Source organism: Oncorhynchus mykiss, chromosome 15, assembly GCF_057628025.1.
Source record: "Oncorhynchus mykiss isolate SJ-2025 chromosome 15, ASM5762802v1, whole genome shotgun sequence".
NCBI classification, from domain to species: domain Eukaryota; kingdom Metazoa; phylum Chordata; class Actinopteri; order Salmoniformes; family Salmonidae; genus Oncorhynchus; species Oncorhynchus mykiss.
In genome coordinates, this window is record NC_143036.1 from 75,082,501 (window position 1) to 75,097,500 (window position 15,000).

Sequence of the window (15,000 nt, forward strand, 5' to 3'; positions counted from 1 at the left end):
CAGTGTGTATTGTAGTAGTATTATATCAGTGTGTATTGTAGTATTATATCAGTGTGTAGTAGTATTATATCAGTGTGTAGTGTAGTAGTATTATATCAGTGTGTATTGTAGTAGTATTATATCAGTGTGTAGTGTAGTAGTATTATATCAGTGTGTATTGTAGTATTATATCAGTGTGTACTGTAGTAGTATTATATCAGTGTGTAGTGTAGTAGTATTATATCAGTGTGTAGTGTAGTAGTATTATATCAGTGTGTATTGTAGTAGTATTATATCAGTGTGTACCGTAGTAGTATTATATCAGTGTGTATTGTAGTAGTATTATATCAGTGTGTATTGTAGTAGTATTATATCCGTGTATAATAATATTATATCAGTGTGTACTGTAGTAGTATTATATCAGTGTGTAGTGTAGTAGTATTATATCAGTGTGTAGTGTAGTAGTATTATATCAGTGTGTACTGTAGTAGTATTGTATCAGTGTGTATTGTAGTAGTATTATATCAGTGTGTAGTGTAATAGTATTATATCAGTGTGTAGTGTAGTAGTATTATATCAGTGTGTATTGTATTAGTATTATATCAGTGTGTAGTGTAGTAGTATTATATCAGTGTGTATTGTAGTAGTATTATATCAGTGTGTAGTGTAGTAGTATTATATCAGTGTGTAGTGTAGTAGTATTATATCAGTGTGTATTGTAGTAGTATTATATCAGTGTGTAGTGTAGTAGTATTATATCAGTGTGTACTGTACTAGTAGTATTATATCAGTTTGTATTGTAGTAGTATTATATCAGTGTGTAGTGTAGTAGTATTATATCAGTGTGTATTGTTGTAGTATTATATCAGTGTGTAGTAGTATTATATCAGTGTGTATTGTAGTAGTGTTATATCAGTGTGTAGTGTAGTAGTATTATATACGTGTGTAGTGTAGTAGTATTATATAATTGTGTAGTGTAGGAGCCTCCATCTGATAATAGACTGGAATTGAGTCAGGACATGCCATAACTTATGGAATAATGCCCCATTTAAAATGACATGCTGTAACATATGGAATAATGCCCCATTTAAAATGACATGCCATAACTTATGGAATAATGCCCCATTTAAAATGACATGCTGTAACTTATGGAATAATGTCCCATTTAAAATGACATGCTGTAACATATGGAATAATGCCCCATTTTAAATGACATGCTGTAACATATGGAATAATGCCCCATTTAAAATGACATGCTGTAACATATGGAATAATGCCCCATTTAAAATGACATGCTGTCACTTATGGAATAATGCCCCATTTAAAATGACATGCTGTAACATATGGAATAATGCCCCATTTAAAATGACATGCCATAACTTATGGAATAATGCCCCATTTAAAATGACATGCTGTAACTTATGGAATAATGTCCCATTTAAAATGACATGCTGTAACATATGGAATAATGCCCCATTTTAAATGACATGCTGTAACATATGGAATAATGCCCCATTTAAAATGACATGCTGTAACATATGGAATAATGCCCCATTTAAAATGACATGCTGTCACTTATGGAATAATGCCCCATTTAAAATGACATGCTGTAACATATGGAATAATGCCCCATTTAAAATGACATGCTGTAATTTATGGAATAATGCCCCATTTAAAATGACATGCTGTAACATATGGAATAATGCCCCATTTAAAATGACATGCTGTAACATATGGAATAATGCCCCATTTAAAATGACATGCTGTAACATATGGAATAATGCCCCATTTAAAATGACATGCTGTAACTTATGGAATAATGCCCCATTTAAAATGACATGCTGTAATTTATGGAATAATGCCCCATTTAAAATTACATGCTGTAACATATGGAATAATGCCCCATTTAAAATGACATGCTGTAACATATGGAATAATGCCCCATTTAAAACGACATGCTATATTAATAGGGAATAATGCCCCATTAAAAACGACATGCCATAACATATGGAATAATGCCCCATTTAAAACGACATGCTATATTAATAGGGAATAATGCCCCATTAAAAACGACATGCCATAACATATGGAATAATGCCCCATTTAAAACGACATGCTATATTAATAGGGAATAATGCCCCATTAAAAACGTCATGCCAAAACATATGGAATAATGTCCCATTTAAAACAGAGATGGATGAAGAGTGGAGGCGATGGCGGGGGATCAGTGGAGGTATAGAAAGAGGAGAGAAAGATGGGAGAGGGGAGGGGGAGAGTGACACTGGTATTTGGGGGTGTGTGATTGTGTGTGTTTGTTATTCTTTGTATTGAGCTCTGTCTTGGGTTGCAGAATGTGTTTGGTGGTGGGGGGGGGGGGGGGGGGGGGGGGAGCAGGGCAGAGGGGTGTATTTGTCTGGATCTTTGCATAACCCTCACACCCTCTACTGTCCTCCCACTAGACCTGTCCTTAACCCTCACACTCTCTACTGTCCTCCCACTAGACCTGTCCTTAACCCTCACACCCTTTACTGTCCTCCCAATAGACCTGTCCTTAACCCTCACACCATTTTACTGTCCTCCCACTAGACCTGTCCTTAACCCTCACACCATTTTACTGTCCTCCCACTAGACCTGTCCTTAACCCTCACACCCTGTACTGTCCTCCCACTAGACCTGTCCTTAACCCTCACACCCTTTACTGTCCTCCCACTAGACCTGTCCTTAACCCTCACACCCTTTACTGTCCTCCCACTAGACCTGTCCTTAACCCTCACACCCTTTACTGTCCTCCCACTAGACCTGTCCTTAACCCTCACACCCTTTACTGTCCTCCCCCTAGACCTGTCCTTAACCCTCACACCCTTTACTGTCCTCCCACTAGACCTGTCCTTAACCATAACACCCTGTACTGTCCTCCCACTACACCTGTCCTTAACCCTCACACCCTGTACTGTCCTCCCACTACACCTGTCCTTAACCCTCACAAACTCTACTGTCCTCCCACTACACCTGTCCTTAACCCTCACACCCTGTACTGCCCCCCCACTAGACCTGTCCTTAACCCTCACACCCTTTACTGTCCTCCCACTAGACCTGTCCTTAACCCTCACACCCTCTACTGTCCTCCCACTACACCTGTCATTAACCCTCACACCCTGTACTGCCCCCCCACTAGACCTGTCCTTAACCCTCACACCCTTTACTGTCCTCCCACTAGACCTGTCCTTAACCCTCACACCCTCTACTGTCCTCCCACTACACCTGTCCTTAACCCTCACACCCTGTACTGCCCCCCCACTAGACCTGTCCTTAACCCTCACACCCTGTACTGTCCTCCCACTACACCTGTCCTTAACCCTCACACCCTGTACTGCCCCCCCCCACTAGACCTGTCCTTAACCCTCACACCCTTTACTGCCCCCCCCACTACACCTGTCCTTAACCCTCACACCCTGTACTGCCCCCCCCCACTAGACCTGTCCTTAACCCTCACACCCTGTACTGTCCTCCCACTAGACCTGTCCTTAACCCTCACACCCTGTACTGTCCTCCCACTAGACCTGTCCTTAACACTCACACCCTTTACTGTCCTCCCACTAAACCTGTCCTTAACCCTCACACCCTGTACTGTCCTCCCACTAGACCTGTCCTTAACACTCACACCCTTTACTGTCCTCCCACTAGACCTGTCCTTAACACTCACACCCTTTACTGTCCTCCCACTAGACCTGTCCTTAACACTCACACCCTGTACTGTCCTCCCACTAGACCTGTCCTTAACCCTCACACCCTTTACTGTCCTCCCACTAGACCTGTCCTTAACACTCACACCCTTTACTGTCCTCCCACTAGACCTGTCCTTAACACTCACACCCTGTACTGTCCTCCCACTAGACCTGTCCTTAACCCTCACACCCTCTACTGTCCTCCCACTAGACCTGTCCTTAACCCTCACACCCTTTACTGTCCTCCCACTGCTTTAAAGGTGGGCTTATTTCTCTTTCCTTCTCTATTTAGTCCCTTCCTATAATTATTCAGTCTTCTTCTTCACCTCCTTCTCCTCTTCCTGTTCCTCATCTTATTTACCTCCTTCACCTCCTTCTCCTCTTCCTGTCCCTCTTCTTCTTCACCTCCTTCTCCTCTTCCTGTTCCTCATCTTCTTTACCTCCTTCACCTCCTTCTCCTCTTCCTGTCCCTCTTCTTCTTCACCTCCTTCACTCCCTTCTCCTCTTCCTGTTCATCTTCTTCACCTCCTTCTCCTTTTCCTGTTCATCTTCTTCACCTCCTTCTCCTCTTCCTGTTCATCTTCTTCACCTCCTTCTCCTCTTCCTGTTCATCTTCTTCACCTCCTTCTCCTCTTCCTGTTCATCTTCTTCACCTCCTTCTCCTCTTCCTGTTCATCTTCTTCACCTCCTTCTCCTCTTCCTGTTCATCTTCTTCACCTCCTTCTCCTCTTCCTGTTCATCTTCTTCACCTCCTTCTCCTCTTCCTGTTCATCTTCTTCACCTCCTCCTCTTCCTGTTCATCTTCTTCACCTCCTTCTCCTCTTCCTGTTCCTCATCTTCTTCACCTCCTTCACCTCCTTCTCCTCTTCCTGTTCCTCATCTTCTTTACCTCCTTCACCTCCTTCTCCTCTTCCTGTTCCTCATCTTCTTCACCTCCTTCACTCCCTTCTCCTCTTCCTGTTCATCTTCTTCACCTCCTTCTCCTCTTCCTGTTCCTCATCTTCTTCACCTCCTTCTCCTCTTCCTGTTCATCTTCTTCACCTCCTTCTCCTCTTCCTGTTCATCTTCTTCACCTCCTTCTCCTCTTCCTGTTCCTCATCTTCTTCGCCCCCCCACTCTGTTTCATTTGTCTTTTCTTCTTCCGTTCTCCAGAAGAAGGGAGGATGACATCATAAACCACTGCTTGGTCAGTTTGGTTGACTGTAGAATTCAAAGTGCTTTTTTGAGTCAAACCTCAGATCTGCCTTCATTTACCATTTCTCTCCCTCCACCACATGCACTCTGTGATTGTCTGTCCTCACTACGGCAGAATCAGTGTGATATCTAGTGTTTTTATGTCACTCCTCCTCCCTCTTCTCTGGAAGCTGGAACATTCTTGGGATTCTGAGCAGTGGGTGTCCTGCCCTGGGTGGTTTGGCAGGACAGGATGGGAATTGGATTGGGAAGGACGCCATCACACAGAACTCCATAAATCTGTCACCTTCCCCTGTTCCTCCTCTTCCCAGAGAACACATCATTATCTCGAGACAGGAGAGGAGAGAGAGCGAACCCAGACAGTTTGTGTTGCTCCTCCCCTTCTCCCACTGATAGAGCCAATGAGAGAGAAAGAGGAGAGAGGGAGAGAGGAAGATAGGTAAAGAGAGGGAGAGAGGGAGAGAGGTAGAGGGGGAGAGAGGTAGAGAGGGAGAGAGGGAAGAGAGGGAGATAGGGAGAGGGGGAGAGAGGTAGAGGGGGAGAGCGGAAGAGAGGGAAAGAAGGAGAGAGGAAGAGAGGGAAAGAGGAAGAGAGAGAGGGAGAGGGGAAGAGAGTGAGAGAGGAAGAGAGGGAGAGAGGAAGAGAGGGAAGAGAGGGAGAGCGGTAGAGAGGGAAAGAGGAAGGGAGAGGGGAAGAGAGGGAGAGAGGAAGATACCTATAAGGCTGTGTCCACGGTCTGTGGCTCTGTGATGATGACTCATGTTGACTGGTGGTATGTTTCCTTCCACTGATTAGACCAATGACCACAAGTGATGGAGTTACCTGACCCTTCACCCCTAAACAATCGCTACCTGTTCTGTCCAATGACAGGCCTCCAGGCTAACTGTGCTGGCCAATGAGAGGCCTCAAAGGTTGACCCTAGCGGTCACATAGGGATGGAACTGTCATTGACACCACAGAGTTTCACTGTTTGCAGGATGGTCATGTCTGTGTTTCTGAAGGTCATATTCTATAGGTCATGGTCCTCATAGGGCTCTACATGACATCATCCTAGATGACATCATAACGCTAATGATAATTAGTGGTTTTCACCAAGACTCAGGTCTCTATACATTGTAAAGAGGTGAAACTTTAGACAGGGCAGCAGTTGCCTGGCAACCCAGACACCTTGCTCCGACTGAACTCTAGGCCACGCCCACAGACGCTAGCTTCTTCTCCTCAATGAGTCTGGATCTGAGGACCTCGCTGACCCTTCACTGAACGTGAAAACATTCCGGGCCGTCTGATTGGTCCAGAAACGGATGGGTTGGGCCAGATTCAGAACACGTGGGTAAAGCGGCAGTTTGAAAATGAGTTAATGGCTTTCATACTCTGATTGGTTAGAGACGATCCAATCGCTGATGACTTTGTTTTGTGCAACGCCCCTTGTGCCCCTCGTCACCACAAAGGACTTCACTGATGGCTCAGACTGAAGTCTGTAGAGAACCACAGAGCAGCAGGAGAATATAGTGGGTCGTCAGGGTTACTGAAGTCTGTAGAGAACCACAGAGCAGCAGGAGAATATAGTGGGTCGTCAGGGTTACTGAAGTCTGTAGAGAACCACAGAACAGCAGGAGAATATAGTGGGTCGTCAGGGTTACTGAAGTCTGTAGAGAACCACAGAGCAGCAGGAGAATATAGTGGGTCGTCAGGGTTACTGAAGTCTGTAGAGAACCACAGAGCAGCAGGAGAATATAGTGGGTCGTCAGGGTTACTGAAGTCTGTAGAGAACCACAGAGCAGCAGGAGAATATAGTGGGTCGTCAGGGTTACTGAAGTCTGTAGAGAACCACAGAACAGCAGGAGAATATAGTGGGTCGTCAGGGTTACTGAAGTCTGTAGAGAACCACAGAACAGCAGGAGAATATAGTGGGTCGTCAGGGTTACTGAAGTCTGTAGAGAACCACAGAGCAGCAGGAGAATATAGTGGGTCGTCAGGGTTACTGAAGTCTGTAGAGAACCACAGAGCAGCAGGAGAATATAGTGGGTCTTCAGGGTTACTGAAGTCTGTAGAGAACCACAGAGCAGCAGGAGAATATAGTGGGTCGTCAGGGTTACTGAAGTCTGTAGAGAACCACAGAGCAGCAGGAGAATATAGTGGGTCGTCAGGGTTACTGAAGTCTGTAGAGAACCACAGAGCAGCAGGAGAATATAGTGGGTCGTCAGGGTTACTGAAGTCTGTAGAGAACCACAGAGCAGCATGAGAATATAGTGGGTCGTCAGGGTTACTGAAGTCTGTAGAGAACCACAGAACAGCAGGAGAATATAGTGGGTCGTCAGGGTTACTGAAGTCTGTAGAGAACCACAGAGCAGCAGGAGAATATAGTGGGTAGTCAGGGTTACACTGGAATAGAAAAGAAACCTCAGACAAATAGAATCCATCCTTTCTTTCTTCTCTCCTCCTCTCTTCTCTCTCTCCTCCTCTCCTCTCTTCTCTCTCTCTATCCTCCTCTCATCTCTTCTCTCTCTCGTCCTCTCTTCTCTCTCTCTCTCCTCCTCTCATCTCTTCTCTCTCTCCTCCTCTCCTCTCTTCTCTCTCCTTCTCTCTCTCCTCTCTCCTCTCTCTCCTCCCCCCTCTCTCCTCTCTTCTCTCTCTCCTCCTCTCCTCTCTTCTCTCTCTTCCTCTCCTCTCTTCTCTCTCTTCCTCTCCTCTCTTCTCTCTCTCCTCCTCTCTTCTCTCTCTCCTCCTCTCCTCTCCTCTCTTCTCTCTCTCCTCCTCTCCTCTCTTCTCTCTCTCCTCCTCTCTCCTCTCTCTCCTCCTCTACTCTCTCCCTCCTCCTCTCTTCTCTCTCTTCTTCTCCTCTCTTCTCTCTCTTCCTCTCCTCTCTTCTCTCTCTCCTCCTCTCTTCTCTCTCTCCTCCTCTCCTCTCTCCCTCCTCCTCTCTTCTCTCTCTCCTCTCTCCTCTCTCTCCTCCTCTCCTCTCTTCTCTCTCTCCTCCTCTCCTCTCTTCTCTCTCTCCTCCTCTCTCCTCTCTCCCTCCTCCTCTCTCCTCTCTCTCCTCCTCTCCTCTCTTCTCTCTCTCCTCCTCTCTTCTCTCTCTCCTCCTCTCTCCTCTCTCTCCTCCTCTCCTCTCTTCTCTCTCTCCTCCTCTCCTCTCTTCTCTCTCTCCTCCTCTCCTCTCTTCTCTCTCTCCTCCTCTCTCCTCTCTCCCTCCTCCTCTCTTCTCTTCTCATCTGGCTGTGTATCTAACTAATTTCCTGAACTTGACAAATGTGGGAGAGACTGTTATTCTAGCTCTGATGCCCTCAGAACCTTGATGAGCTTGTGTGTGTGTGTGTGTGTGTGTGTGTGTGTGTGTGTGTCTACGAAATACCTCTCTCTATTTCCCTTCTGTTGGTTTGCTCCATGCAGCAGTCCGTTGTTCAGTGGTTAGCTGTGAGGCCCATGTAGACTAACTTAGTCTGGGCTGCGTCACACAAACACACTTCCCCAGTGAGATGGGATTCTGTGGTGAAACATGCAGCCTGGCGGCTTTTCCTAAAGCAGCCTAATGTCCCTCGTTCTCCCTGCGCACACACACACACACACACACACACCCCGACACACACACACACACACCCCGACACACACACACACACACACACACACACACACACACACACACGGACACACACACACACCGACACCGACACACACACACACACACACACACACACCCTGGCTGCATCGGCTACTATTTACATATTATCCCCTTTAAACAACACAGGAAGTTAACTGGATTAGGTTTCCCTGCTTGCTGTAAACCCTGTCAACTCTGGGTAGAAGGCTGTGTGTGTGTGTGTGTGTGTGTGTGTGTGTGTGTGTGTGTGTGTGTGTGTGTGTGTGTGTGTTTACGTATTACTGTGTGTGTGTGTGTGTGTGTGTGTGTGTGTGTGTGTGTGTGTGTGTTTACGTGTTACTGTGTGTGTGTGTGTGTGTGTGTGTTTACGTATTACTGTGTGTGTGTGTGTGTGTGTGTGTGTGTGTGTTTACGTATTACTGTGTGTGTGTGTGTGTGTGTGTGTGTGTGTGTGTTTACGTGTTACTGTGTGTGTGTGTGTGTGTGTGTGTTTACGTATTACTGTGTGTGTGTGTGCTCTGTGATCAGTCAGAGTTTATGTACTTGACCATTAACCAGTGTTCAGACCAGGTGGACAGTCTATTGAAACGATGTTCAGACTTCAAGTGTTCTGTTCTGGTATGTTCTGAAGTGTTCTGGTATGTTCTGAAGTGTTCTGGTGTGTTCTGGTATGTTCTGGTGTGTTCTGGTGTGTTCTTGCATGTTCTGGTGTGTTCTGGTATGTTCTGAAGTGTTCTGGTGTGTTCTGGTATGTTCTGAAGTGTTCTGGTGTGTTCTGGTATGTTCTGGTGTGTTCTGGTGTGTTCTTGCATGTTCTGGTGTGTTCTGGTGTGTTCTGGTATGTTCTGGTGTGTTCTGGTGTGTTCTTGTATGTTCTGAAGTCTTCTGGTATGTTCTGGTGTGTTCTGGTATGTTCTGGTACAGTATGTGTGTGTTTAAGTGTATTTCTGACTGTATCTTAATGGGTGTGTGAGTGAGTATACATATGATGTTTGATCTGATGGTCAAAAGGACTCCAACAGGTTAGTGATGAATCCTACCCAGTGTAATGGTACTAGGAGGCTGGGGGAACCAGGTGGAGGAGTAGAATGGTTGCTCTGTACAGCCCTCTATGTCAGTGTTTATACAGCATTAAAAACCATACAGAATAACCTTGGCTGTGGCTGTGTGTGTGGCTGTGTGTGTGTGTGTGTGTGTGTGCAGGGCTTTGTACCTCTATATGTTTGTGTGTGTGTGTGTGTGTGAGGGGTGGTGAGCTTTGGCTCAATGCTCTGAGTGCTGTCTGTCCACAGCAGGCTGGACTGAGACTAAAGGTCCTAACCTCTGAATGCTGTCTGTCTGCAGCAGGCTGGACTGAGACTAAAGGTCCTAACCTCTGAATGCTGTCTGTCCGCAGCAGGCTGGACTGAGACTAAAGGTCCTAATGCTGTCTGTCCACAGCAGGCTGGACTGAGACTAAAGGTCCTAACCTCTGAATGTTGTCTGTCTGCAGCAGGCTGGACTGAGACTAAAGGTCCTAACCTCTGAATGCTGTCTGTCTGCAGCAGGCTGGACTGAGACTAAAGGTCCTAACCTCTGAATGCTGTCTGTCCGCAGCAGGCTGGACTGAGACTAAAGGTCCTAACCTCTGAATGCTGTCTGTCTGCAGCAGGCTGGACTGAGACTAAAGGTCCTAACCTCTGAATGTTGTCTGTCTGCAGCAGGCTGGACTGAGACTAAAGGTCCTAACCTCTGAATGCTGTCTGTCCGCAGCAGGCTGGACTGAGACTAAAGGTCCTAACCTCTGAATGCTGTCTGTCTGCAGCAGGCTGGACTGAGACTAAAGGTCCTAACCTCTGAATGCTGTCTGTCCGCAGCAGGCTGGACTGAGACTAAAGGTCCTAACCTCTGAATGCTGTCTGTCTGCAGCAGGCTGGACTGAGACTAAAGGTCCTAACCTCTGAATGCTGTCTGTCCGCAGCAGGCTGGACTGAGACTAAAGGTCCTAACCTTTAACCTGAAACAGAGCTAAAACAAGTCACACCTCCAGATATAGGCTGCGTGCCAAATGACATACTATTCCCTGTATAGTGCACTACTTTTGACCAGGGCCCACAGGGCAGAGACGGAGCCCTATATACTCTGTATGGGGATTTACTGTACGAGTTAATGTGGTTATAGGAGCCAGGAAGTAGGAAGTAGGAAGTTCAAGTTTTTGTTCATTTCTCTGCATTGTTTTTTGGAGCTTTTCCTGTCAAGCACTCTCACTGAAAGATGGAGCATGTCTCTGTGGGACTGAGTGGTGTGTAAGGCATATTGTATATCTCTCTGTGTGTGTGTGTGTGTGTGTGTGTGTGTGTGTGTGTGTGTGTGTGTGTGTGTGTGTGTGTGTGTGTGTGTGTGTGCAGATGGTACGGGTTTCCCTAGTGATCTGATGTCACTATTTTCTGGACAGATTTGGGTCAGATGATTCTTCAGTGTCCTGGATGTGAGTGAGAGAAAGGGTGGTAGAGAGTTAGATAGAGAGAGAGAGAGATCCACAACGAATTCAAAAACAAACCCGATTTAGTTAAACTCCCATATCTACTGGGTGAAATACCACAAACACCACTGTAAATACAACCCATATTTATGTTTATTTTTTTTCCCTTTTGTACTTGAACCATTTGTACATTGTTACAACACTGTATATATACATAATATGACATTTGTTATGTCTTTATTCTTTTGGAACTTCTGTGAGTGTAATGTTTACTGTTAATTTTTATTGTTTATTTCACTTTTGAATATTATCTACTTTACTTGCTTTGGCAATGTTAACATATGTTTCCCATGTCAATAAAGCCCCTTGAATTGAATTGATATGAATTGAGAGAGAGAGAGAGAGAGTTAGATAGAGAGAGATGGGGCGTAGGGAAGGGTGAAGTTGGCACCAGGCCTGGTAAAGTAGAACCTCTCTACCCTTCCCCTGGCACGGGGGACGGAAACACAAAGCTGTGCTGTCCTGATTAACACAGAGGTCTGACTGGTGGGGTTAACACTGATGACTTACATAGGCTGAATTGTGATAGAGAGAGAAAGAGAGGGAGGGGGAGAGATAGAGAGAGAGGGGAGGAGGGAGGGGAAGAGAGAAAGAGAGGGAGGGGGGAGAGATAGAGAGAGAGGGGAGGAGGGAGAGGAAGAGAGAAAGAGAGGGAAGGGGAGAGATAGAGAGAGAGGGGAGGAGGGAGGGGAAGAGAGAAAGAGAGGGAGGGGGGAGAGATAGAGAGAGAGGGGAGGAGGGAGGGGAAGAGAGAAAGAGAGGGAGGGGGAGAGATAGAGAGAGAGGGGGGGAGAGAAAGAGAGGGAAGGGGGAGAGATAGAGAGAGAGGGGAGGAGGGAGGGGAAGAGAGAAAGAGAGGGAGGGGGAGAGATAGAGAGAGAGGGGAAGAGAGAAAGAGAGGGAAGGGGAGAGAGAGAGGGGGAGAGAGAGAGACAGAGAAGGAGGGGGAGAGAGAAAGAGAGGGAGGGGGGGAGAGATAGAGAGAGAGGGGGGAGGGAGGGGGAGAGAGAAAGAGAGGGAAGGTGAGAGAGAGCGGGGGAGAGAGAGAGACAGAGAAGGAGGGGGAGAGAGAAAGAGAGGGAGGGGGGAGAGAGGGGGGTAGAGGTAGAGATCACTAGCTCATTCCCTCCCCCTCCACCCTAACCCTATAGCTCATTCCCTCTACCCCCTACCCTAACCCTATATCTCATTCCCTCTACCCCTACCCTAACCCTATAGCTCATTCCCTCTACCCCCTACCCTAACCCTATAGCTCATTCCCTCTACCCCCTACCCTAACCCTATAGCTCATTCCCTCTACCCCCTACCCTAACCCTATATCTCATTCCCTCTACCCCTACCCTAACCCTATATCTCATTCCCTCTACCCCTACCCTAACCCTATAGCTCATTCCCTCTACCTCTACTCCCTACCCTATATCTCATTCCCTCTACCCCTACCCTAACCCTATATCTCATTCCCTCTACCCCTACCCTAACCCTATATCTCATTCCCTCTACCCCTACCCTAACCCTATATCTCATTCCCTCTACCCCTACCCTAACCCTATAGCTCATTCCCTCTACCTCTACTCCCAACCCTATATCTCATTCCCTCCCCCCCACCCTAACCCTATATCTCATTTCCTCTACCTCTACCCTAACCCTATATATCATTCCCTCTACCTCTACTCCCTACCCTATATCTCATTCCCTCTACCTCTACTCCCTACCCTATAGCTCATTCCCTCTACCTCTACTCCCTACCCTATAGCTCATTCCCTCTACCTCTACTCCCTACCCTATAGCTCATTCCCTCTACCTCTACTCCCTACCCTATAGCTCATTCCCTCTACCTCTACTCCCTACCCTATAGCTCATTCCCCCTACCCTAACCCTATAGCTCATTCCCTCTACCCCCTACCCTAACCCTATAGCTCATTCCTTCTACCTCTACTCCCTACCCTATAGCTCATTCCCCCTACCCTAACCCTATATATCATTCCATCTACCTCTACTCCCTACCCTATAGCTCATTCCCCCTACCCTAACCCTAACCCTATAGCTCATTCCCTCTACCCCCTACCCTACCCTATAGCTCATTCCCTCTACCCCTACCCTAACCCTATAGCTCATTCCTTCTACCCCCTACCCTAACCCTATATCTCATTCCCTCTACCCCCTACCCTAACCCTATAGCTCATTCCTTCTACCCCCTACCCTAACCCTATAGCTCATTCCTTCTACCCCCTACCCTAACCCTATAGCTCATTCCTTCTACCCCCTACCCTAACCCTATAGCTCATTCCTTCTTCCCCCTACCCTAACCCTATAGCTCATTCCTTCTACCCCCTACCCTAGCCCCTTTCCCACTTCTCTCTTGCCCTTTCCTCCTTTCCTACCCCCTAACCCCTATTCCCTAGCTAGCTCCTGGGCCCTAGCCCTGTGAAGTCTCCCCCTTCCTTCCTCGGCCCTTGGCAAAACACACACTCAGGCCCTGAGGGTGGCAGGGAATGGGCACCACATCACACACACACACAAACTATCACACACACACACACACACACACACACACCACACACAGGGCATCAATAGCACCTTTTACCTGCTACACTAACTGAAACACGGCCACTGAGGTTTATAAGGTTTGATCACGGACGGAGGTTTCCAGAACCGGCCCAATAGGGAATACAGTGTTTAAACGTCTTTGATTAGAATACATGTCCTGTAGCATGTGGCTGATTGTAGACACTGGCTGAGGGACGTCACAGGGCTGTGGAACCACCGTTCTCTCTGTAGGGAACCAGTGTTCATATTAGCTTGGCAGGACTCAATGAAGATATTTATGTCACCTCTCACTTGACTCTTAGCCTGGTCCCAGATCTCTTTGTGTTGTCTTGTTTACTCCTATGGTCATTGTCATGCCAAATTGCACCAGGCTAACTTCAATCTATTTCACCTTTTTAAGAAAATCAGTATATTCCAATCAATCAATTCCATACATCCCACTTTGTATATCCTGGCTTTAAAACTCCACCTTGTATTTCCTGACTGAATACATCCTACATGTGTTGTCTAATAACTCTCTGAATCCTAACTGTGTGTTGTAATGTGTGTCCTTGACAGACAGGAGGCGCTGTTAGCAGCCATCAGTGAGAAGGATGCCAACATCGCCCTGCTGGAGCTGTCCTCGTCCAAGAAGAAGAAGACGCAGGACGAGGTGGCCATGCTGAAGAGAGAGAAGGACAGCCTGGTACAACAGCTCAAACAACAGGTACGAAACATTCAACACTTCCTCGTCACGTGACCTGGGTGGCCCCTGTCACATGACTGGGAACTAGACACTCATCGTGGCTTCAAAAGCTTAAGGATAGCTGCCATTACAGTCTGCTTTCTCTGGAATCTATATGCTGGGTGACAGAATAGGAAGTGACAGTAATATGGGGACTGGGAGGATTGTAAACCTGATTTCATCATCCGTGATTTGTTTGTAGGCGTAACTTAAAGAGGTTACATATGGAGGGGGAGAGAGGTGGGAGAAGACTAGAGGAAAGGCAGAAAGAACAGAGGGAGATAGAGAGAGGAGGGGAACAGTAGCAGAGGGAAGGAGAAGAGAGGGGGAAATATTAGAGATGTGAAGGGAGAGGACAGGAAAAGAGAGGAGAGAGGGATAGAGGAGAGGAGAGAGGGATAGAGGAGAGGAGAGAGGGATAGAGGAAAGGAGAGAGGGGTAGAGGAGAGAGGGATAGAGGAGAGGAGAGAGTGGTGAGAGTGGTAGAGGAGAGGAGAGAGGGATAGAGGAGAGGAGAGAGGGATAGGGAAGAGGAGAGGAGAGGAGAGGAGAGAGGGATAGAGGAGAGGACAGGGGGAACTGCGGAGAGGGGGGAGGACAGAGTCTAACAGGGTACAGATGTGAGACCACAAGCCCTGCCAGTGAGGGTAATTTTAGGATTATTCAGCTCCTCCCCCAGGTGCCCACAAACCCATCTCTAAACACACACACA

The 15,000-nt window shown here is 47.0% G+C and overlaps 1 protein-coding gene across 4 annotated transcripts in view; it reads left to right on the top strand.

The window, feature by feature from the left end:
• LOC110517131 (ELKS/Rab6-interacting/CAST family member 1) overlaps positions 1 to 15,000 on the top strand; it is a 538,428-nt gene that overhangs the window by 377,847 nt on the left and 145,581 nt on the right. For all 4 annotated transcript variants that reach the window (XM_090201213.1, XM_090201214.1, XM_090201216.1 and 1 more), the window contains one exon: positions 14,123 to 14,270. In XM_090201213.1, coding sequence (XP_090057339.1) covers positions 14,123 to 14,270 — 148 coding nt within the window. The remainder of the gene's footprint in view (positions 1 to 14,122; positions 14,271 to 15,000) is intronic.